The 26,214-nt window shown below is 38.8% G+C and overlaps 1 protein-coding gene across 1 annotated transcript in view; it reads left to right on the plus strand.

Annotated features, from left to right (window-relative positions):
• Positions 1 to 18,345, plus strand: part of SEL1L (SEL1L adaptor subunit of SYVN1 ubiquitin ligase) — a 56,642-nt gene extending 38,297 nt beyond the window's left edge. The window contains exons 13-21 of the mRNA XM_068541937.1: positions 1,297 to 1,374; positions 2,421 to 2,483; positions 3,805 to 3,892; positions 4,216 to 4,364; positions 5,240 to 5,405; positions 5,935 to 6,009; positions 7,096 to 7,268; positions 10,807 to 10,935; positions 14,132 to 18,345. Coding sequence (XP_068398038.1) covers positions 1,297 to 1,374; positions 2,421 to 2,483; positions 3,805 to 3,892; positions 4,216 to 4,364; positions 5,240 to 5,405; positions 5,935 to 6,009; positions 7,096 to 7,268; positions 10,807 to 10,935; positions 14,132 to 14,341 — 1,131 coding nt within the window. The 3' untranslated portion in view covers positions 14,342 to 18,345. The remainder of the gene's footprint in view (positions 1 to 1,296; positions 1,375 to 2,420; positions 2,484 to 3,804; positions 3,893 to 4,215; positions 4,365 to 5,239; positions 5,406 to 5,934; positions 6,010 to 7,095; positions 7,269 to 10,806; positions 10,936 to 14,131) is intronic.
• Positions 18,346 to 26,214: the final 7,869 nt, after the last annotated feature.

The following is a 26,214-nucleotide window of genomic DNA, read 5'->3' on the forward strand; positions in this document are numbered from 1 at the left end:
TTTAATTGCTTATCCCAAACAATTGTTCAACCATTTGCACTGGGACAGAGTGAGAAGAAAGATTTGTCTCAGGGTTTAAGATTTCTTCTTTTGACACATGAAAGGATGCTCAACATCACTAATCGTTAGAGAAATGCAAATCAAAACTACAATGAGGTATCACCTCACACCAGTCAGAATGGCCATCATCAAAAAATCTACAAACAATAAATGCTGGAGAGGGTGTGGAGTAAAGGGAACCCTTTTGAACTGTTGGTGTGAATGTAAATTGATACAGCCACTATGGAGAACAGTATGGAGGTTCCTTAAGAAGTTAAAAATAGAACTACCATATGACCCAGCAATCCCACTACTGGGCATATACCCTGAGAAAACCATAATTCAAAAAGAGACATGTACCACAATGTTCATTGCAGTGCTATTTACAATAGCCAGGACATAGAAGCAACCTAAGTGTCCATCGACAGATGAATGGATAAAGAAGATGTGGCACATATATACAATGGAATATTACTCAGCCATAAAAAGAAATGAAATTGAGTTATTTGTAGGGAGGTGGATGGACCTAGAGTCTGTCATACAGAGTGAAAAGTCAGAAAGGGAAAAACAAATACTGTATGCTAACACATATATATGGAATCTAAAAAAAAAAAAAAAGGTTCTGAAGAACCTAGGGGCAGGACAGGAATAAAGACGCAGATGTAGAGAATGGACTTGAGGACACGGGGAGGGGGAAGGGTAAGCTGGGATGAAGTGAGAGAGTGGCATGGACATATATACACTGCCAGATGTAAAATAGCTAGTGGGAAGCGGCTGCATAGCACAGGGATCAGCTCGGTGCTTTGTGACCACCTAGAGGGGTGGGATAGGGAGGGTGGGAGGGAGACGCAAGAGGGAGGGGATATGGGGATATAGGTATACACATGGCTGATTCACTTTGTCATACAGCAGAAACTAACACAACACTGTAGAGCAATTATACTCCAATAAAGATGTTTAAAAACAAAATAACTGTAGTTAATAAAAAAAAAGATTTCTTCTTTTGAGATTGATCAGTGAACTGATTTTATATATTCATGTTTATAGATAAGTCATTAATTAGACATGATATAGAATATATAAAAAATGTCTACTTTTAAGTTTTTGCTTTTAATTCTAAAATATCCTGTGGGGAATTTTAAACTTTGTTGAAAGATTCCATGAAATCTGACAAACCCCAGAATGAGCTGAGATAGGAGAAAAATGTAATTGGAGAAAAGGTTACAGCTCCTATTGAGACTGGGGTCTGTTTTCCAGATGTATTCAGAGGGAAGCGATATTGTACCTCAGAGTAATGAGACAGCTCTTCACTACTTTAAAAAGGCTGCTGACATGGTAAGACTTCATGACTCAGTATGTTGAAATGTGTACCATATTCTGTTATTTTAATAGGAAAGTTTATTGTGTTAAGGGGATTAGTCATAATCAACTTACTCCATAAATTATTGGAAGTGCTTATGTAAGTATGATTCATATGGATGAATTGGCTAGAAAAAACCTACTCGGGAAAAAGCAGTATGTATTTTTTTAGGGACCAGATTATTGAATATTAATTCTGTGTTTCAATTTCATTGAGAAGTTTCCTGATCAGGGAAATAATGATTTTAGTAATGGAATTAGGTGTTATATAATTTATCCTATTTGTGTTGCAACTTGAGGTTTAAAGCTTACATGACTGGGTAGTTTTGATAACCAGGATACATAAGTTAGGCTTTCTTTGGCCCAGAGAAAGCTGCCTATGAATATTTAAGACCCTCTGGGCTCCAGTGTGTACACTGACCTCTTTGTCAGCTAGTACATGTTACTGTAGTCCCAAATGTCAGTGGAGTGTTTCCCAGAGGGGCACTGTGACACTCTTTTAAAGATGCCTCTGTCCTTCTGAGTTTAGGTGAATACTAGATTTTTCTCTTTTCGGTCTCAAAACAATGATTGTCTTTGCTCCACAACATTCCAACAATCTTAAGCATATCCTTGCCACCTGATCCCAATATTAATTTGTTGATTCTGCCCCATGGCAACATCTTCTTTATTGGGGTGGGAGATTACCAGTGAAAAACTACCAAAAAAAAAAATGACCTACTTTTAATTTTGAAAAGATTAAATACATGTCATGTTTTATATCATAAATTCATGAAACAGTCATAAGGTAAGTCACCAAAATTTAATTCTAAGTGAATTTACTATTTACTCATTTTCAGCAATTATTGAAAATCAAATCTCTAAAACTCAGTATCATGTTTAGTCTGATGGGAAGGAGAAAATTTTGTTTTAAATTGAAAAGTACTAAAACATGTTTTGAATATGCTTGTAATTATTTCTTTTGCAGTCATTTATTCTTGCCTATTTTGTAATGAATCTTTCATTTTGTCTCTGGTTGGCAGGGCAACCCAGTTGGACAGAGTGGGCTTGGAATGGCTTACCTCTACGGGAGAGGAGTTCAAGTTGTAAGTCTTCAATCTAACGTCTGACTTTAATGAGCAGTCAGCTGGTGAGGTAGGGAAGCATTCCTTAACTAGCTCCCAGTCAGCCCAGGTGAGACCGTTTCATTATAACCAGAGCTGAAACTCTTGAGTTTGGTTCCCTACCACCCCTTACCCCATCCCACCATAGCAACTGCCTTCTTAGAATGGCTGTGTCTCTGGCACCTTCTCCTCAAGGTATGAAGCTGTTTCTCATTGTTCCATCTATGCTCTCTACCCCACCTACTCTGCCATCTCTCCCAGACTTAAATATCTCCCTGCTATCTCTTCACCCAAGCCTAAGAAAATTCTTAAGTCCTCCCATGTAGAGGGAGAAAAGCTTTCTGTTCTACCCCTTGCCCTTCTAGCTACCACCTCTCTTCTCTCCAGCCCTTTCCTGCAAAGCCAGGTTTCCCCAAAGAATGAATTGTGTGAGCTGCTACCATCCACTCTTCAGCTCTCAGCAGTCAGGCTTTTACCTCATGTAACCGCTCTACATAGCTCACCAGTAACCTCCTCAATGTCAACCCCATGTGACATTTTTTGGTTCTACCGTACTTGAGCTCTTTCTTCCCGGGGGCTGTCTTGGTTTTCCTGGGCCGTTGCTCTTCATTCTTCTGTGCTACTTGCTCATGTTGGATGCTCCCAGATCCTCGTCGCTGTCCGCATCTCTGTGTGGTCTCTCCAAGCAATGTGTTCTTTTAATTTGGGCCCGAAACTAAGAGCTAGGTATAGAATTCTAATCTGTAGGTATTTCCTAGCACAAAAGACAGTAATGTCTCATTTTGATTCCTTCTAGTCATTTTAGGGTACTAAAATCCAGTAGTGACCTTTGTTTTAATTTTTCTTTGGGGATATGTCTGATATTTGAAATCTAATAATCATACAATGTTTGATAAGCTACCCAGGGAAGAACAAACAAGGAGAGAATTTTTCTTATTTAATATTAGAAATATTGAGGTTTAAAAGGGTTAGTTGGTTAATCGAAAAGATATGATGACTGTTTCTTAATTTCTGGCCTGCTGTTCTACTAGCGTTGTTTATGCCTTCTGAGAGCAGACATGCAAATTGTTTCACAAAATAGTATATTTGCTTTTTTTAACAGTCTTAAATGTTAATCCCCCATGACTTAAAAAATATTACCATCTTTGTATTATAAAAAATTAGAAGGTCATCCTTTTAATGATTTTAAGAATATTTTCTGTATGCTTTGTTAATTCTTCTTATGAATGAATCTCCTGACTTCTGAGTGTATCAGCCTTTTGAGCTTCCTTATCATGTGATCATATGACCTCTTTTTCTACAGAATTATGATCTGGCACTGAAGTATTTCCAGAAAGCTGCTGAACAAGGCTGGGTGGATGGGCAACTACAGCTTGGCTCCATGTACTATAGTAAGTAACGCTGGAATTAATGATGGACACACCAAATCTAAATGACCTATTTTCCTCTAGATGCCACTATGATATGGAAGTGAGAGCTATCGAATTTCTAGCTGATTAATGTCCTCCCAATTCAATGATGTGTGCATCTTGTGTTTCATTGTAGGGTATATTAATCTGTATTGATGTATAAATCTATATTAATAAGATTCACATCTTTCCAGAGTAAGAATTCTGAATTTCATTTAGTTTTATTCCTATGTAAGTCTTCTCTGATGCTTCAGCTAAATCTTATTTAAGACTATTCCTAACCTCTCGTGTGATTTTCCTTACAGATGGCATTGGAGTCAAGAGGGATTATAAACAGGCCTTGAAGTATTTTAATTTAGCTTCTCAGGGAGGCCATATCTTGGCTTTCTATAACCTAGCTCAGATGCATGCCAGCGGCACAGGTGTGATGCGATCGTGTCACACCGCAGTGGAGGTAAGGGCTTTTCTACCAACCTGTATGTAGGAAATTAATTTGCCCAGTAGGAAAGTCTACTGTTTTATTTATTTTTTTATTGGAGTATAATTGCTTTACAATGTTGTGTTAGTTTCTGCTGTATAACAAAGTGAATCAGCTATATGTATACATATATCCCCTCCCTCTTGGACCTCCCTCCTGCCCCACCCCCAATCCTACTGTTTTAATTCTGGTTTTCTTTGCATGATTTCTTCTAGAGTAGAAACAGACTTAGCCAACTAGCACTGGTATCCTGAGGGAAGGCTCTGAGGGTCTGTGTGTTAGAATCACACTTATTAGTTCCATTTGTCTCTCCCTCCTGGAATCAGCGTTTATAAGCACGGATATTATTGTCTGCAGTCTCTCTAGCACCTAAGACAGTATCTGAGACATAGTCAGCCTCAAAAAGTGTATGTTAAATGAACGTTGTTAGCTTTCTCGTAATTGGCACTTTCGAGGGGCATTGTTAAATGCTTAGCAAAGTTTCTGAACCACTCTATGCTTCAGTTTCCTCGCTTGTAAAATGGAGCTGTTTGTTACTAGGACTTACTTCATAAGAGAGTGGTCCCTCATGGGAGGAGTAAGTGAGTCAGTGTACATACTATACATAAATCACTAGGACAGTGCCTGGCCGGAGTAAATGGTATATAATTGTTTGCTATTATTTTTATAAACCTGTTCTAAAGACTAAGTGAAAGCTTCAAATAAATATCCCAGACTTGTATATATATATTTAGTAAAACTGCCAGAGATTGAGAGAGCAAGCTTAACAATTGCTTATAGCCAAAGTGCAAAAATGATTTTCCGACATATCTTTCTTAATCTTGTATTGATTATTTTTCCTGTTTTCATAGTTGTTTAAGAATGTATGTGAACGGGGCCGGTGGTCTGAGAGGCTCATGACTGCCTATAACAGCTATAAAGATGGTGACTACAATGCCGCAGTGATCCAGTACCTCCTGCTGGCGGAGCAAGGCTATGAAGTGGCACAAAGCAACGCGGCCTTCATTCTCGATCAGAGTAAGGTTCATTTTAGTCCTGCCTTGGGTTAACCTGTTTAAAAAGAAAAGCCACAAAGATACTTCTTTATTATTATAACTAGAACATAACAGCACACATGCTCAAGTTATTTTACCTCAGGTTTCTAAGCCATCAAAGTTAGTTTTATACAGTTGACGATAGAAATGGATTTGACGTCCATCATAAAGTTAACTGCTTTCAGTAAATAACGTTTTTCAAACTACAGCAGATGCAGAAACATTGTTTTTCCAGTGGTATGTAGATCTCTAGTGTTTCAGTAGTCTCGTTATTAGTTCTGTGGTGAAAATGTGTCTCAGGAAGTAGTGTTGCCCTGAATGCAATGATTCCTTTGAACTCAGTATTTTATTCCCATACTTGTTTAATTTCAATAGTTTTTTCATTTAATATTTGTTATATCCCAGTTCTTATTTAAATTATGCTCCATGTATCCACCCTGGTTTGCAGATAAAGCCTAAAAGTCTAGGGCCTTTCCTTAAACACCTGATTTGTATTTCAACTTTCCCTGTAGGAGAAGCAACCATCGTAGGTGAGAATGAAACTTATCCCAGAGCTTTGCTGCACTGGAACCGGGCCGCCTCACAAGGTGAGTGGTTGGTTAATTCTAGGATAAGAATTTCACCCAGGGACCTTTCTTTATTGTTTTTTGTTTGTTTGTTTTTAATCTCACATAAAGATTAAATCATGTCATTCACCACTTTAAAATTAAGCAGAGATACTAACTGTAGCTTTAACTTGTTTGCGTTCATGATTGGTATTCATTCTTAAAATGGAAGTTCCAGTCCCAGGGTTTCTAAGTTGAACTGCAAGGTCTTTATCGTACTGGACATTTATATCATGCTATGCTTTACTCTGGTTTTTAGTTGGAGGCTAGTATGTTGTATTAAATGAGAACTGAATAGAATGTGTAAGACTATAGGTGTAAAACCTAAGATTTCAGCCTTTCCCCACTCCTTTTTATTTGAATAGTTCTTTCTCACACATACTACTCTCAACATTGTCTGCCTATCCCTTTCTCCAAGCCTAAACAATGGTCCAGTTGAATTATTTTATTTTATTATTTTTTTAATATATTTATTTTATTTATTTATTTTTGGCTGCGTTGGGTCTTTGTTACTGCGTGTGGGCTTTCTCTAGTTGCTGTGAGCGGGGGCTTCTCATCGTTGCGGTGCATGGGCTTCTCGTTGTGGTGGCTTCTCTTGTTGTGGTTCGCGGGCTCTAGGCACGCAGGCTTCAGTAGTTGTGGAGCACGGGCTTAGTTGCTCCGCGGCATGTGGGATCTTCCTGGACCAGGGATCAAACCCGTGTCCCCTGCATTGGCAGGTGGACTCCTAACCACTGCGCCACCGGGGAAGTCCCCAGTTGAATTATTTTAAAATGTTAAATGACAGAATAGAGTGATCATCTGAGGAGTATTATTAGTGAAATAGAGATTACACCCACTTTGTTTTACCTCTCCCTGACTATTACAAAAGGCTTCTTCAGAAGAGCAACCCTTCTAGTTCAATTTTTACTGAATTTCTATGTTGGCTGAAGAATTTGTTATAAAGTTTGTGTGTTACAAATTAACATTTATTTTATATAAACATGTTAGCAGGAGGAGAAATAAGAGTTTGGTCTGTTTTCAACACACGTTATTTATTGGCAGTTTTGCATTTACCTTTTGTTTCAGGCTATACTGTGGCTAGAATTAAGCTTGGAGACTACCATTTCTATGGATTTGGCACTGACGTAGATTATGAGACGGCGTTTATTCATTATCGCCTAGCATCTGAGCAGCAGCACAGCGCACAAGCTATGTTTAACCTGGGATATATGCACGAGAAAGGACTAGGCATTAAACAGGTGAGTGTGACTTTGAAACAAATGTATGAATAATGTAATTGTGATTGGGGGGGAAACATCTTCATTTTAATAGGAAATAGGTTTGCTTTAGAATGTGCTCAGATTTTAGGTGCTAAGTTAGGAGGCAGTTTTGTAATATTTCAGAAGACTGCCCTGCATCTCTCTCATCCTCGAGCACACACACATATTGATATCTACACTGTTATATTTAGGATATTAAGCCAAAGACAGATTCATGAAAACGGAAAAGTAGTGCTGCCTCTGTTGATAACTGCTGTTTGAGAAACTGTCCATCAATAGCCAAATTCTATCATTTCTAGATTATTTTGAAATGAATTTAATGTTTGCTACTGATGAACTTATCTTCATTCTTTTACCTTCCTAATGAAGTCTAACCACGGTCTTTAGACCCACGATCTTAAGTTTTTGCCTGTGTACCCTTAAAATAATTTTGAAAAAATGTGTATCCTCTTGCACATTTTTAATTTGACATTTAAAATTTCTCATCATAAGTTTCAAAGGGTCTAAGTCCTAGCTATTTTAACCACTAACATTTTTATAAATAAAATGACTAAATGACTTTAAATACCAAAACAATTTGATAACCCCATTATTAATTTTTTAAAAATACATAGCAAATTTGTTAAATGAAGATAGTATCTTTTCCTTTTCTCCTTGAATTTATATTTTAGTCTGTTATTCCCACAGAATTGTATACCAGTGTAATGTACTGATCACTGATCATGCTTATCCGAAACAAAAAAGTGTATAAATTCAAATTTGAATTTTATTTCCTATGATTATAGGCTCATAAGTATTTAGAAAAATTCTCGAGATATTATTAGCCATAGTTGGTCAGTTATTTATATATTGTTGTTCTCATCAACCTCATGATATTATAAAATTTGATAAAATTTTACTTTTTGTGGTAATTATTGAAAATGTATTTTTTAATGAGATGAATAGAGCATTTTTAAAAATTAGCCTAAGTATCGTGGAATAGGTTTACCATTAATTCTTGTTTTCATTTTATAAATATATGACTGGAACCTTGTGCACGTAAATAAGTATATGGGAATGGGAAGAATTTTATTATAGTAAGGTCACTTAATTCTTTAAACTGCTTTAGAGTTATATGCTGTCTTGGTAGTTTGGGCTGCGGTGACAATACTATAGCGCAGTGGCTTGAACAACAGACATTTATTTCTCACAGTTCTGGAGACTGGGAAGTTGAAGATCGAGGTGCCGGCCGATTTGGTGTCTGGTGAAGGCCCTCCTCTCTCTGTGTCCTCTCAAGAGGAAAGAGCGAGAGAGAAGCAGCAAGCTCTTTAGGGATTCTGATAAGGACACTAATTCCGTTCATGAGAGCTCTAGCCTTATGACCTCATCCAGTCCTAATTACCTCTCAAAGGCCTCACTTCCTCATACCATCACATTAGGGAGTAGGGTTTCACATATGAATTTTGGGGAGACACAAACATTTAGTCCATAACATATGCCAAAAATCAGACTGATCTGTCATTAAAATTATTTCTAATGATCTGTCACTTGTTAACTTGGTTAAGCCCCTGTTCAGTTCTGTTGAAAGCAAAGAATTGGAAACTAGAGACTTGCAAAAGGAGGTGTTCCCTGATCACTGGACTCATACTTTCTCAGTTTCTGGGAGTAAAGTCTAAAAGGCTTTCCCAAGGCTTATCAATAGCTAATGATACTCCTTGCTCATTCAGTCACTTAGAGACACTTTGTGACCTTATGTGCTTTTAAATCTAGAAGGTTGTTCATTTCATTTTGTTAATGCACTGTTTTTTGTCAAAGTGCTTTTTTATTTTATTAGACTTGAGTATTTTAATTCCAATATGTAAGTTTTGATGTTTTACATTTATATTAGTATTAGATACTTGAGTATAGTTTTATCAAGAATCTGGAGCTGCAGGCTGAGTGCGTTCAGTTTTTGGATGATCTCTGCCATGTAACATAGTTGTTGAAGCCTCCCTGCATTGTAAGATCAGTCAGCCAAATCAGACTTAGTGTCTATCAGAAAGTCTGACTTTGTTTATTAATTCAAATAAAAGTAATATGGGTTTGATGCCTAATGTAAAGATTATACATAAGTTATGGTTTTTATACACTTAGTAATAATTTGCTAAAGACAATCAGAATTAAAGTCATATAACTAACAGTCTGTTTTTATAATAGGCTGTAAAACAAGAAAATCAGTGTGCTTTTCTCATCATAATTTAATTTGTAATGTAAAGCTTATACAAATTCTTATGAATAAAGACTATGATAAAAGGCACAGAATTCCTTTGATTAGCATTAGGGGAGGGAACCCTGGGATTCAGCTTTTAAGAATAATTAATCATGTATAAAAATCAGGATAATTTCATTAGTTTTTATAAGACATTATGATCACCTTTTCTTATTTGTTTTCTGTTTTTTTAAATAAAAGAGATACTCATACTCTAAAAGCTAATCAGTCCAGCATCCAGTATAGATAGAAAAATATTAAGTATTAAACAAGATGAGGATTGGTTATAATTGGAATAAATAATTCAGGATTTGATTGATAGATAAGATTTAGTTACCCTATTGAATCATCCACGCAGAGTCTGCGGATCACATAAAGTTTGATGCATGATCTTGAAAAATATGACTACAAATAAAATTTGTTACATTTTTTAAAAAGTCAAAGACACTGACCATACTGTTACTTTTATTTGAAGGTGCTCTTCTTTTTAACTAAAAAGATTCACCTTAGGGACAAGTATAGAGAATAGCTGAAAGTAACTGCTTATATTTAAATATGTAGAAAAAGTCAGTCTTAATGTTTAGCCTTTCTTTCCCATGTCTCATGGAATTCTTACCTATGAGTTTGGTATTCTTTGACAGTAGTCAGGGGACGGGAGAAGTGAGGTTGTTAAATGAGAATTTTGCACCTCCCACCATCCCATTCTACCACTTATCTGAATGCAGAGCACTCCAACCGGGGCCAAAATTAGTAATGACTTGTTTCGCCCTTTATAGAAATACATCTAAGACAGGAAGACACAGGATGCGAGTCCCTTAACACTGTCCGTGCATGCACCCCTTGGAAAACTTTGAGTATGTCTACCCCAGTTTGAAGATCACTGTTGCAGACTGAAACCAGGAATTGCTTACACTGACTGGTTATAAGTAGGAAAATATTAACTTGAGACTTACAGGTCACCCCTGGAAGTCTCCAGGTTACCAGTGTTATGCATAGGTATCCACCGTATCCACAGGTATCCACTGTGTCCACCGTATCGGCACAGCAAGTGGGATGTCAGATCAGGGGAACACAAGTTAACTTTTAAATTTTTCAACTAAGTTTGTCAAAATTAAGCAGTTAGATAATTAAACAAATTTTACCTAATTAAAGCTTGGGTTTTTTTCTTTAGGTAAGGGAAATTTTAAAATGAAACTTGAAAGGTAAAATAAACTTTCCTAATATATAAATAGTAATTATTTTTACTTAGTTTAACAAGAAATGAACTTTGGTTTGCTACCTGTGTTATAGGATATTCACCTTGCAAAACGTTTTTATGACATGGCAGCCGAAGCCAGCCCAGATGCACAAGTACCAGTCTTCCTAGCACTCTGCAAATTGGGTATTGTCTATTTCTTGCAGTACATACGGGAAACAAATGTAAGTGGTCCATGCCTCTTTTAACTAAAATACCAATGATGTAACCTTCTCAGTCCACAGTTACGTTTTTGCAAAGTTGGGGGAGGGGAGGAAGGACCTGCAAGTGTCTGGTCTCTTTCCTTCTTCCCAGATGAAGGGACCTCATCAGGTGAGGGATGAGTGTAGCCACAAAGCACTTAACAGTTCCCAGGTAACATTTGACAATGGTTCCCAGTGCTAAAGCATTTTTCATTGGTGCAGATGTTTTCTGGTTTAGGGAAAACTGAGACTAAACCATGGTAATTTGAAATAGTAGTTAACTAAATTCAGTAAACATTAAATCAGATGACTGCCTAGCAGTGACTCAGACCAGCCCCTTAAAAAGAGAATTTAAGACATGGGAAGAAGAAGTAGAACCTGAGAACCAGCCCAGGCTGTTATATTTCAGATTCTTCTGATAGTGGAACATGTTAAAAATACCACTGGAACTATGTTTCCTAAAAATACCTTGAATTATTTAAATATGCTTAATGGTAGAACTTTGCTAGGAGATGGGTGGGTTACCCATTCTCTTCAAAACTACCAACTCTAGTTACCAACACAATGTTGGTGCTCTTGGGTTCTCCAGTTTTCTGTTTTGTTTACAGTACCTGTCGTTCCTCCTAATGGATTCACTGGTACAGCATTTAACTCTGAAAGTCCTAAAATGTATGCAGAAAGAAGGGCTATTTAACTTTAATTCACGCCAGACCAGAAGAGGATGCTGTTTCAACCTTTTGTTAACATCTTTCAGAGCAAGTTGTGCACCATTTCAGCACTAGATTCCGGAAGGGGCTTTCCCTCTTTGTTACACAGATGTAAATTTAGTCCATGCTGCTTCAGCATCTATAAAGAGAAATTCGACAACTTCTCCCTTTTGCAACCCTAGCCCGTGCACTGAGGTCCTCCACGTATAGGGCTCCAGAGGGCTGGAGATGTTGGCCTCTGTCCTCTTGATTGCTTATACATTTGTAATGTCAAATTTATAATTGTTCAATAGCGTGAGCCAGGGTATGCTGTACGCTCCGTTAACTCAAAGGATCTTTGTTCCTTTAACTGAAAAGCTAACAGGGTGGCCACCTCCTCTTTCTCTCTGAGGTCTATTTCAGACCCTTGTCTCTCACAGTCTTTATTACTAATAAACTACTGATTACAGTCTAGGATTTGGTCATGTAATACCCCATGTTAAGTTGTTGTGTTTTATACAGAAGTTTCAAGAAAACAATAAAATGCCCCGTAATCCTACCACCTAGATATTCCAACTTTAAAAAAAAAAAAAAAAAAAGAGTAGTAAGTATTGATGGTAAGAAAGTCAAACAATACAGAAAAACAAAGTCTACTATTGCAGGTCCCACCCCAGGGAACACAGTTAATAGTTTGTTATAATTTTTTTTCCAGAAAAATTTTAGCACCTGTACCTACAAATATGTATTATGGGGACCTTTTAAATGTAATTTTAGGGCTTCCCTGGTGGCGCAGTGGTTGAGAATCTGCCTGCCAATGCAGGGGACACGGGTTCGAGCCCTGGTCTGGGAAGATCCCACATGCCGCAGAGCAACTGGGCCCGTGAGCCACAATTACTGAGCCTGCGCGTCTGGAGCCTGTGCTCCGCGACAAGAGAGGCCGCGATAGTGGGAGGCCCGCGCACCGCGATGAAGAGTGGCCCCCGCTTGCCGCAACTAGAGAAAGCCCTCGCACAGAAACAAAGACCCAACACAGCCATAAATAAATAAATAAATAAATGTAATTTTATTTAAACATAAAGGATTATGCCCCATATTTACTTTCTTTGTGGGTAAGTAGCAGTCAGAAAATACCAGGAATAACTTAAGTGACATTAAAACAATTAAAATATCATAGATGAAGAAAATAACTTTTAAGTTCAATTTCAGTTAAATATTTAGTTAAATCCTAACTAAAAAGCATTACTTGTTCAGCTATTAAACTTCTGAATTCCTGTCATTTTCAATTACATGAGAGAAGTAGTAAAATAGCCCTGCTTTTCATTAGAAGAGAGCTTTTTAGCTAGTGTGTCATCACTAAAAATAGGTTATAGGTGAGGTGTGCCAAGATACTGATTTCCACCCACCCTTGGTCCTCCATTGTCCCCAGTGTTTGTTTCAAATATTTCCTGTGAAAAATGGTTGGAAATCAGTGCATTAGGTTACTGATGGAAAGGAACCATATTAGATACCTTATATAGTCAGCTGTTAAGAATTAATAGCTCTGGTCCTCAGACATTATTTTGAGTTTCAGTTGAAGGCTTTTAAAACTTTCTTTTTTTTTCAGTTGAACTCATTGTCTTTATTTTTTTGTCTTGTTTTGTCCTTAATTTTATTAGATTGGATCCTTTGTTAAAGTCTGGTGGGTTTTATTTTTATTTTTATTTTTTTTAATTGAAGTATAGTTGATATACAGTACTATAGAGTTACAGGTGTACAATATAGTGATTCACAATTTTTATAGGTTATACTCCATTTATAGTTATAAAATAGTGGCTATATTTCCCATGTTGTATGATATATCCTTGTAGCTTATTTTATACCTAATAATTTGTACCTCTTAGTCTCCTACCCCTATATTGCCCCTCCGCCTCTTCCCTCTCCCCACTGATGACCACTAGTTTGTTCTCTGTATCTGAGCCTGCTTCTTTTTTGTTATATTCACTAGTTTGTTGTATTTTTTAGATTCTGTATATAAGTGATATCGTACACTATTTGTCTTTCTCTGTCTGACTTATTTCACTTAACATAATGCCCTCCAAGTCCATCCATTTTGATGCAGATGGCAAAATTTCTTTCTTTTTTATGGCTGAGTAATGTTCCATTGTGTATATATGTACCACGTCTTCTTTATCCATTCATCTGTTGATGGGCACTTAGGTTGCTTCCACATCTTGGCAATTATGAATAATGCTGCTGTGAACATTGGGGTGCATGTATCTTTTAGAATTAGTGTTTCTGTTTTTTTCGGATATATACCCAGGAGTGGAATTGCTGGGTCATATGGTAGTTCTGTGTTCAGTAAAACCCTTTTTTTTTGGCACACATTGCAAAATGTTACTAAAACCAACTGATTTAATAAATTCTGTATTTATCTCTAATCTGTGATGTAACTTTCCTAGCTACTTCTATTACATTTTAATGATCATAATGATTTTTATACTTTTCTCATTAAGCTTCGAGATCTGTTCACCCAGCTTGATATGGACCAGCTTTTGGGACCTGAGTGGGACCTTTACCTCATGACCATCATCGCATTGCTGTTGGGGACAGTTATCGCTTACAGGCAGAGGCAGCACCAGGACATGCCTGTCCCCAGGCCTCCCGGGCCACGGCCAGCACCACCACAGCAGGAGGGACCGCCCGAGCAGCAACCACCACAGTGACCCACGGCGGCCAGCCTTGACCAGTGACAAACAAGGAAATCGTTTACCAAAAACACTTGCATTTGATTTAGGACTTTGGATCAGTGGCCACCTCCTGGAAGAGGCACAAGGAAGCATTGAATTCCTAAAGCTGCTTAGAATCTGATGCCTTTATTTTCAGGGATAAGTAACTCTTACCTAAACTGAGTTGAATGTCCGTTTCAGTGCCGTATGGAATAACAACTCTCAGTGGCTCCCCTGCCCCACCCCCTTTTTTTTTCCTGGAAACATGTGAGACACTCAAGGTAATGTCTGCTGTGTCCAGCTATCTTTCTTGGGTCCTTTTGGTCATTCTTTCAATGTGCATAAGTTCTGTCAACCATCTTTAAGATCTCATGCGTCGACACTAAAAACTGATCGATGTAAAAAGGAAAACCCAGTTAGTTGCAAATTTAACCTTAACATGTTTGAAAGTCTGAAAATAGAACTTGCCTTTTAAGTTAAAAAAAAAAAAAGTCTTCAAAGTGTTTCAGAACTGCGATAACCAAGGAACTTTTACCAGGCCACATGCAAGTATACATATTCAGCATATTTGTTACTTTAAAAGGCAAGGTTGGGAGGTTTCTTACTGTTGGTGATTGTCATACTTTATACCATACTTCTCTCCTTCAGAGACTGAAAGGCCATGTTAAAGAGTTTTATGTGAACTTCATTTCCTTGGAATGGAATATATAGAAAACATTGTGAACTGACTTCTTGAGCTAACACGTGAACTTGCCCCAAATTACTCAATGTAATTTGCTTGTTTGTTTTGAGTATACAGAGCCTTTATCTGGAAGCCAGAGGATGGACTAAAGGGGAGAGATTAGAAAACAGTATTGAAGAACTCTGGGTGGGGTACCAGGATCACAGACACACTTTCCCAAAAGTTGAAGCATTTGTTCCCAGGATTTATTTTGCTTTGCATTTCTTATTGCAAAAGAACAGACCACCCTCCTGAATTTTTAAAATATGAAATATTATTGCCAAGCTATGGCATACAGTGACTACCATTACAATACTAACACTCAGAGAATCTGAGATGCATTAAAATCAGTGGTTGAGGAAAACCAAAGCCTGTTTGTACTGTTCAGGGAGATTTTTATTTCTGCAGTTTGATGTTACAGTAGAAGACCAACCACTTGCTTAGCTTTCGTATTCACCACCCTCCCACTGTTAACATCAGGAAAATCAAGGCTATTACACTTCAGAATTGTCTGGTTAAGTACTACGGAGAACAACAACGACAGCAACAACAAAGAAAACAGAGAAGGTCACATACCACAAATGAAAAAATGAAAACTTCAACCAAATTTGTATTCCTTTTTGTTGTTGGATGGCAGCGTTCACCAGCCTGTATCTGGTCTGAGGCCCTCTTAGTGTCTGAGCAGGCTTTCTGTGCCTGCTGACCTCAGTCTGTTTATATTAATCTTTATACTCTTTTTCCATAACCCCTCATCTGCCAGAAAACTTGGAGAGTTGTAAGACTTTGGTTTTTGAAGTAGAGATTGTATTTAGAACTAGAGTGAATTAGTCGGTAATGAACATGAAGGCTCTAAATGTGAAGTAGTGTGCTTTTTTGGTGTTTAGGGTATTATGAGAAACCTGGTAAGCAAACTTTCCTCCTAGATAATTGCTTCTAAATAGGAAGAGGTGGTGACAGCGAGAACCATATGTATAAATGCAGATCTGAAAGGTAGGAAATTTTACCCTCAGAAGTGTAATGTTGCTTTGGGCAGCTCATGTAAATATTAAGACTTGTTTGATCTCTTACATTAGAGATTAGAGTACAGTCAGTACAGTATGTTGGTGTCTTCACCCCTGCCTGTTCTCCCCCAACCTTCAAAATAAGTATGACCCACAATAGCAGCCGCGCTTCATTTCGAAGGAACTGTTTTAATTTATTTAAAACTTTAACAACTAAACTTCCATGTTTTTCTACCATCCACCTAATTTTTCCTTTAGTAGCATTCTTATCTCTATCTTTACTTCCCTCTGTTAGTACTTTGAAAAAACATTTCTTAAAGCAGTGTGCACTACCCAGAGGCAGATGGGAAAATGTGGTCTTGTTCTCCAGGCAATAACTTCCCGTTAGTGTACCACTAGCCATGTCCTTTTTATTCATCTTCCAAATAGATCTTTTTCTTGGCTTTTGTCCACCTCCTGTTTTACCCTGGGTCATTTGCTACTGGAAATTTGAATGGTAAATTTAAAATAACTTAGTTCCTATGGCTTCATTTAAAGACTGTCTCAAAATACTTTGCTCCCTTTTTCATTCTGTACAAGGGACATGATACCTAAGCAAATAGGAACTGGGTTTGGTGTTTCTCCTAAAATAATGCTCAATACCTACCTAATCAAATGGCATCCATTTGAATAAAATGACAGTAACTAAAGCTAGTTAATGTCAGTGACATTAAACTAACTCCAGGATTCAGGAGTTTTAATGTTAGAATTTAGAGCTAGCAGATAGAGTACGGCTTCATTTCTCCGTGGTAGCCCTTCTCTCCCAATCCCTTTTATAGTCTGTCTTTCTGCCTTCCAAGGTGATGACAGTAGTACTCTACTTAGCTTCTATTCTCTTGTGCATTTGGTTTGTTGGTTAGTCAACTGTTCCAGAGTCTTGAGACTAACTGTTTTGCTTTGTGTTTTATGTTAACAAAGGTAGCATTGGGGTTTGGGGTTTGGTTTTTTTTTTTTCCTTTTTGTTTTTGGAGCTTTTGTTTCTGTATTCTGGGTAAGGCTTATCTTATTTTTGGTTAATATACAATGGCACAGAAAAATAAACCAAAAGGTTTCTTTTTTTCAAAATTCATTATTATTTAGCATTTAGATGAACTTGTGAGTCATTAATCTTAATACTGTTGAGGATGTGTTACCCTTCTGCATATAAGGTTAATTTGTGAGAGTTTTACTGCTAAGCCATTTTATCTCTGTACCATTGGGAAGTTGTAGAAACTTCTGCTGGTGATCTGGCCATGATCTGTTGCTTTATTTAATTAAGGAGCTGCTGTTGCCTCCAGGAAACTTAAATATTTTGTATAAGCTTTTTTTTTCTCCCTTTCTTTGCTCCTCATGTTTGTTCTTCAAACCAGTGTTCTGGAAGTATGCATGCAAGCCTATAAATGAAGATCACAACTCTTCATGTGTGTAGCATGTGTATTATATTGTCTAGCTACATCTGCAAAAAACCTTTTTCAGAGGTTTGGACTAACATTTCACATGCACATTTCAAAACAAAAAATGCTTCAGAGAAACAGCCCCTTTACCTACCAAGAAGAGCAACGTGGGCTACATTTGTCCCAATAACAGTGTTTGTTTTGAAAGTGAATTTAATTATGTTATACAATATTATGACTACAACTGTGCAAGAAATAAAGCAAAAGAAACTTCTATTTTCACAAAAATACTTTTCATCAGTCATTGCTCTTAAATATAAATGAAAATACAAAATTTCTGAATATCATATTGTCAGAGGCACTACCTGATTTTTAAATGTGTAGTAGTCCTGGAAAAGAAGCTAAATTTCTCCTTCCACTTGGTATTTCAAGAAAATTGAAAATATTCCAAGTAAAAATGATTTGTATTTTTAAAGTGACTGCACAGGTAAAAACCTGATGTGTGCATGAGAAGGATGTCTTGGTTGTGTGCAGGGAGTCACTTCACATGCACCGGTTTTCCTGTTTGGAATAACAAGATGACACTATTCTCTTTGATTTAAAAAAAAAAAACCCACATAATATTGATACGATCAAGGTGTAACCACTATCAATATTTAGGAAACGTTTTAAAAGACCGTAAGCTGGCATTGGAAAGAACACCATGGTAGACTTTTTGTAAATTTATTTTGTATTTAATTAAATTCAGTATAAAGGCTGGTGAAGTGTAATATAATTGTGTAAACAAATCCTGTTAATAGAGAGATGTACAGATTCGTTTTGTACTGTATCTTGAAACCTGTGAAATAAAGATTCCACCTCTGGTTATCCTGTATGCTATAACGTACCATGGCCAGGCACCTCTCCAGGCAGACTTTTTTTAAAACCTGAATCTTTCAATTTTTTCATGAACTTTTTTGGAAATTCAGAAACTTCTGGAAAGCATTCATTAGGGGCAGTTTGAATCCATCTTACATTTACTTTTAACTATTGAAATTCAGATTTCTATAAGTTGAATTTTATCCTACAGAATATGAATTTGCTAAGAAATGTTTCCCTTTTTAAATCTCTGAGATCTCTGACCTGAATCAGCCTGTGATATATAGTATGCGTATTCACTGTTATCCTGATTACGGTAAAACTTAGCTAAAGTTTGTTTATGCATTGCCTTTTCCCAGAAAGTTTTTAGGAGGGCTTACAGAGCTACATAACGGTGCAACACCATGAAATTTACGTAGGATAAGTAAGTAAAGGGGAAACAAAGGAGAAAACAGTATTAAATCAGGAGTGAACTTTGTACACAAAATGCATGTTAGAACCAGGCTACAAATCTGGCCCTAACTTCCTAGCAGCCAACTCAAAAGAAATGGAGTTAAAATGTTCATCTTAGAAGCATCAGATCCTTGAAAAAGTGTGGATGATGCAGATTGTGGCAAGTGGAGAAATTGGGTCTCAAATTTTACTTCTGGGAGCATAGTCAGCCACCCAAGATGACTTTGACTGACCTTGACTAAAATAAAAGTTTTGAGGAAGTTGGACATCAGAGCTGTAACAGCAGTTTGATCATTCAACCTGGAGTTGGGTGTGATGCCTATTGACCAGTTAGCGCCTTTCTGACAAGTCATTAAAATGAGTCCTTGGTCTTCACTGGATGCAACTTGATGAGAAACAGCCTCTCCCTTTTACCTTTATGACACTAATTTTGATTGGCTACACTAACCTTGAAATTTGCTTATACTGTGTCATGACATGTACATAAATATATGCAAGTAAAAAATTAGAAATAGTTTCTGTAGTAGAAACTACAAAAAAAAAAAACAGGAGAAGGAAGATTTTTTTACTTTTTGGATATTTTCCAAATACTTGAAGAGTCAAGTAAAAAAATGAGCTTTAGAATCTACCAGTTCAAAAGGAGATGCTTCTGCATTAACGGATCTTGTATATTTCTTCCCATGTCATTTCCACCACTACTTAGAAAGCCATCAGATTGAACAACCTTGAGCAAAACTCTGGTTTTCCTAGTGGCCAAATGTTTTCAGTCTGGATTAATTTATTTTAAACGACCTAGTGTTAATGCTGAATTGTGTATTAAATCCCACTTACAAAAACGGCACGTGATTTTTTTCTTATGTAAGTTGAGTAGAATATGGTTAGTTAATTGACTTGAGAACATTCATATAAATATTTTCTGGTTTTGCTCAATCCAGTTTCCTTTTGCCTTCTCTCTCCCTCCCAATAGAACTCTTTTATTTAGCCTCTCAGGATTGAAAAGAATTCCTCATAAGTCTTCTAAGTATTAGATATGAGATTTAAGTATCCTAAACAAGGATTCTGACTTTGAAAATGAAGTTGTCACTGAGTTTTACATGATTCAAGATTTAAATGTGAACAACAGAAACCTCCATTCTTGGAAACAGATTTATTTCAAGATGTGAAAGCACAGCTGTGAGTTTCAGAGTTTGTGCATCTGGGTTTCCCCACTCTTCACCCATGCATTGCCTAAATTTTTTTTTTCCTTAGGAAAATTTGATTAATTGAATCTTTTTGTTCTAAATGAAATTTTTTTGAAACAGAAACTAATCCCGATTGTGCAAGAGAGGAGGGGGAGGAAGTGGAGGGAATCATCCAGCTGGTCTTGTTTCCCTTGTACGAGTAAAGAATTTACTTGAATTTTCTTCAACCTACACAGATGCTATTTCCTTTTGCATACTGTTTGGACAATGTTCTTTGGCTGGTAGCATCTTACACGATGCATGGAAATTTACTGCCAGGACAGAGGTGAGAACAGCACACTGGTTTCCCTATAGTCCCTATTTTGACTCTAGATGAAATAAATGCTGTAAATGGAACTGTCCACACTGGAGCTGTGAACAACAGCCTTTATTATTTCAAAGGCAAGGAAAAAAGTAATTGAAGAAGCCTTAGATGTGTTAATTGGTATTTATATTTCATCACTCATTTAAGGCTTAAAAGTAATTAAAACTGCATAACTAATGCTTTTTGTACTCAAGTTCACAAAACCAAAGAAGGAACCTATTAGGTCTCACCGGGCATAGTGAAGTAAGCTAGGAACTGGACATTATACGTTAAAGCAGTGAAGTAGAAGAAAGGCCTATGAACTGGGATGAAACCCCAGCCTTAGCTACAGAAAAACTACACTGCATCCCAGTAGACCTATTGCCACTAATGAAAGGGGCTTTTTAATTACGAGTCACTATTCCAGTGCCAGAGTCATGATGACAAATTGGACAGATGCACAGGGATGGACCCATACACAACCTCCATGGCCTATAGTTGGGTCTTGCATTCCCAACAGGTTCTCCCGTTGACCCTCCTGAGTTGCCTAATCCCTTCATAAAAGAGATTAGGGATCAGTTCTGCCCCCAGTGAATGGCGCTGAAATGCAAAGGAAGAAAGGAAGGATGCCATAGCAAGGGGGGAAAAGCTCTGGACTGGGCTCTAGTCCTCACGGTGAGTGGATGGTCTTGGGCAAACTGCTCATTTTATCAAGAGGCTGCTTGCACTGGATGGTCATTAAGGTCTAGCCAGCCCTTGGAGGTTTTAAATGCCAAAAGCAATTGAGTAGACATTTTTTTCAATAACCAGCTAGCCTGAGAGAACCTCGCAGTTGGCACTCAGTTTTGGGCTTTGGAAAACTTAGGTCACCATGAAGTCCATCTGGATCTAGGTGTGTTTCCTGTTCTGATATCAGATGCCCTAAATATCGAACCTGGGTTTGAGCAAACCGCAATTTTTCTTTGGTGACCTTATATCCCTTTAAGGCTAAAAGCTTTAGGAAGTGGAGGCTGTCTTCCTGTGAAGAGACTTGAGAAGGAGAGCAGGGTATTACAGGGGGTAGTACAATGGATTATGTGGCCTTGAGCCTTGTAATCTTCTGCTACAGGCTTTATGCCTTGAAGGGCTGCTTTCTTTATAGGATAGTGATTAATTCTGGGAAGAAGTTTTGAAGGATCTATTTGAATCTTGATGGGAGGTGGGCTGCGAAATTTGCCCATATCAGTTGGAGATTTTGCCCACAAGGCGTGTGGTAGCTGATTCAATAGGGACAAATTATCAGTGTTTCCAGAATCAGTCTAGTAGCGTCAGAGATGGAGCAAGGGTCCAGAGATTTCAAAGCGTCATTGAGTTCACTGGTTGGCTGCTTTGATGGCTATTATCAAGTTCTAGAATTACTTTATCCTTTTGGGAGAAAGAAATTCCAGCATGATACTTCCCTAACAAATCTCAGTGTAGTAAATGGCTAGGGGCAGAGAAACTAAGGAGAAAAGGGTGTGTACCTCTCAAAGGGCCTAAACGAAAGAGAATAGCTTTAGAGACTGAAACCTCTTAAGGTTCATTAGAGATCCCCAGTATCTGAACTGGGTTTTTGTTGGGGTTTTTTTTCGCCACGCCACGCAGCTTGTGGGATCTTAATTCTCTGACCAGGGATTGAACCCAGGGCCACGGCAGTGAAAGTGCCGAGTCCTAATCGCTGGACTGCCAGGGAATTCCCTGAACCGTTTTAGTACTCCAAGGAGGGGGCTGCTTTATAGTAGTGGGGTTGAAAAGTAATCCAAGTTGGAAAAGAAGTAAAACTGTCACTGTTTGCAGATGACATGACACTACACATAGAAAATCCTAAAGATGCTACCAGGAAAGTACTAGAGCTCATCAATGAATCTGGTAAAGTTGCAGGATACAAAATTAATGCACAGAAATCTCTTGCATTCCTATACACTAACAACGAAAGATCAGAAAGAGAAATTAAGGAAACAATCCCATATAGTAGTGGGGCTGAGCACCGAGAGTGTGGCTCCAGTGTCAGTTAGGACTGGAAAAACTTCATTCCCAATCGGGGGAAATGTTTCTTCAAGCTGATTAAGAGGGAGGATTGGGAAGAGTTCCTGTAGTTCTGTGGAGCCCCGTCACTGAGAATCGGGAGGATGTCACAAATGCTAGTTAACGGGCTGAAGGTGCCTAAGTACTTAAATTTGTAACAATCTCTTTTCCGATGTCCTGGCTCTTTGCAATAATAGCAAAAACTTAGGAGGCTTTGGGTTTCATTTAGGAGCCTTCATTTGTTGGAGATGAAGATTAAGAATTTTGTCAGTCTCCCTTTCAGGCGGGAGAGTGGGAGAGAGCTGGTTTGGCAGAGTAACCAAGTCTAGAGTAGACATCGTTTCCCATTCCATCTCGGTCCTTTTTACTAGAAGGGAAAGATCCTGGTTCAGCCCATTAATAAAGTTAGAGTTAAAAGCCTCCAGGATGGAATCAGCGTCTGAAGGAAGACTAGAATTTTCTTTAAAAATAATCCAAAGCCAATTGTTCCCTGGTGGCGCAGTGGTTGAGCGTCTGCCTGCCAGTGCAGGGGACACGGGTTCGAGCCCTGGTCCGGGAGGATCCCACATGCCACGGAGCAACTAAGCCCGTGGGCCACAACTACTGAGCCTGCACTCTGGAGCCCGCGAGCCACAACTACTGAGGCCAGCATGCCTAGAGCCCGTGCTCTGCGGCGGGAGAGGCCACCGTAATGAGAAGCCCACGCGCCCCAGCGAAGATCCAACGCAGCCAAAAATTAATTAATTAATTAATTAAAAAACAAATGCAAAGCCAATTGTAATAATCGTGAACATGTTCAGATTTTTTTGTGCAAGCCTGAATTTTGTTCCAATCAACAGGCTTTGGAAAAGCCCTATGAACTGCTCGATGAAGTCACCTAGGGATTGCCCGAGCCGGATCATGTAAGTTAGTAGGCTGGTCTCCTGGTTGTAATTCTAGAGACCTTTCAGGATGTTCCCAATTAGCCGTTTTCATCTAATGCTGGACCTGGCCTTCACTGACAAGCGTATGAACTAGATGGTATGTAAGTCAGAAAACCCAGGTTGATAAGTTTGAACGGCTGTATTAAATTCCTCAGCAAATCTGTGAGGATTTCAGCTACTTTGGGAAAACCTTTGACTATGGCTCACAGTTCAGCTTTAGTCCAGGGAATATAGAAATTAAAGGTTTAGCCTCTGGGTCCTCAGAAGTCTTCATTTTAAAGGGAAAGGTTCTGATAATGTTCAGAGGAAAAGGGATCAGGCAGAGTTTTGGAGAAACAGGGAAGTTTGGCAAGAGAATTAATACGGGGAACCTGAGGGTTTAGAGGGGGGAAGGCAGCATAGGAAGGGAGCAGGAAGATGGACCAGAGGTGGAGCCAAGGAAGAGCCTGAGGCTTCGGGAGCCATCTTATCTTTCTTTAAGTCTGTTTGCCTCGGTTAATCTTAAAATCTTATTTTGCAGAGAGGCAATTTTAGGCTCCTGATAACACTTAGGAAGTCTCAAAATACCAGTCAAAACATGTGTTCTACTCAGTTCTGGAAATTTTAGAGCTATTGTGGTTCTAGTTTGTTTTTAAGAAATTTAAGTTTGGGGATGTCAAAAGTTCCCCATATTGGCCATTGATATTTTCAATTGCCTTTGGTCAGGTTGGTCCATTTAGTTAGAAATGCACGTGAGGATGAACTGTGGATTTTTTAAACATAAAATCAGCCAGAGTTCCTGGGGTCGGGGGCACCCTCAAAATATTTAGGTAACTGGGATCCCATTTCTCAGAGGTTTTTCTCTAGAATAATTTTCAAACAGCTTAAACAGCTCAAATAACTCAATTCAAACAGCTTAAACAGTTCAAGTATCTCAAACATCTTGCAGCTTGAATAGCTTACAGGCCTAATACCAGCCAGTTCTAAGGAACAGGTTGGTCCCAGAGGAACCAGGCCAAAGGTTTTTCAGCCGTTTGCCATAGAACAGCCCCTCTTTCACAGGATGGGGCTGACACTTCTCAGTCAGTTTCTGCTGAAACAGTCTGATCTCAGAATCAGACCGAAGTGCCAATGAGTATTCGCATACAAAACCAGGCCTTAACCAGAAAGGACGAAACCTTAAAATAGATCCAGAATAAAGCCTGGAGAGCTTCAAACACAAAGGGGGCAGAAACATCCAGGAGAAAGAAAGACCTTCGAATTGCAAGGTTGGCAAGAAAAGCAGTGAGCACAATGGGCTCAACTGTGGGTACCACACCTGTTTGCTCACCAGCCCTGGGGCCATATGGTCTTTAGGGGTCTTCTCTGGTCCCCATATGGGCCACCAAAATGTTAACCTAAAACAAATAGACTGCCAGTTATTTCTGCAGCAAAAATGGGTTTATTTGGGATCAGGAGAGAGTTGTAATTTGGGGTCTGCAACCATGGCAAGGCAAGTGCAAATCCCTGAACAGGGAGGGGAGGAGAACTCTCCTATAGAGGGGAAAAGGAAGTCAGGGAGGCTATAGTAAACATAGAGTCCATCGTTTTTTCATTGGCAAAGTTCTTGCCAGGAAAGAAGTCTTTCTTCTTCCCACTGGGCTCCCCTATTGTTTCAGGCCATGAGAGCATCCCCTTCTGGTCTCCTATTTAATTGAGGCTTCGGTTTATTAACTTTTTACAAAGACATGAAGACCACCTAGAGCACACCAATGTTGGCTCAACTCTGCTCCACCATGTCTAGGGCCTCTGCTGGAGTGGCTTGAATGGCTTGAGAAGCCGTATGGCTGGGGCCTAAGCCTCTTCCTGTTTGACGTCTTCCAGGGCCAGAAAATCCAAGACAGCTCCTTCAACTTATGTCTGGTGCCTGGGCTGAGATGTCCAAAACAGCTGGGCACTCGCCCTCTCAGGGTCCATAAAATTGCCCCAAAGTAAGAATTCCAAGAGCCTTGGTGTTGCTGCAAGGCTTCTTGGGACCTGGCCTTGGAAGTCCCAAATGTCATTTGCACTGCCTCCTACGAGTCACCAAGTCACTTAGGCCAGCCCAGATTCAAGCGGTGTGGGCAGAGGAATCCTTCCGGTGGAGGATCAGCATGGGTAGACTGGGAGGGAAGGAACCAACAGTGTCCATCTTGGAGATAGGCTGCCACAATCACAGTTCGTTTTCCTTCGTGGCATCAGCAACCTTAGAAGTTAATAAACAGCCCAGGGCTTCCCTGGTGGCGCAGTGGTTGAGAATCCGCCTGCCAATGCAGGGGACACGGGTTCGAGCCCTGGTCTGGGAAGATCCCACATGCCACGGAGCGGCTGGGCCCGTGAGCCACAATTACTGAGCCTGCGCGTCTGGAGCCTGTGCTCCGCAACAAGAGAGGCCGCGATAGTGAGAGGCCCGCGCACCGAGATGAAGAGTGGTCCCCGCTTGCCACAACTAGAGAAAGCCCTCGCACAGAAATGAAGACCCAACACAGCCATAAATAAATAAATAAATTTTAAAAATTAAAAACAAAAAAAGATTCTTTAAAAAAAAATAAATAAATAAACAGCCCATTGGTTATGAAAATCCTCAGTGTTTGACTTGCTTCTAGATAACTCCTCCATATACAACTCCTACTATAACTTGTGAGAATACAAGGGTGACACAATGAATCAGACATCAGCCCCATCCTCAAGGACTTCATTAAAAAATGGCCTTAACAAAAAAAGAAAAAAAATTAAAATGGCCTCCAGGAGCTTTTTTTTAAAAATTAATTAATTTATTCATTTATTTAATTTTTGGCTGCATTGGGTCTTCACTGCTGCACACGGATTTTCTCTAGTTGCTGAGAACGGAGGCTACTCTGTTGTGGTGTGCGGGCTTCTCATTGCGGTGGCTTCTCTTGTTGCAGAGCACAGGCTCTAGGCGCACGGGCTTCAGTTG

Source organism: Eschrichtius robustus, chromosome 1 (assembly GCF_028021215.1).
Source record: "Eschrichtius robustus isolate mEscRob2 chromosome 1, mEscRob2.pri, whole genome shotgun sequence".
Lineage (NCBI taxonomy): Eukaryota > Metazoa > Chordata > Mammalia > Artiodactyla > Eschrichtiidae > Eschrichtius > Eschrichtius robustus.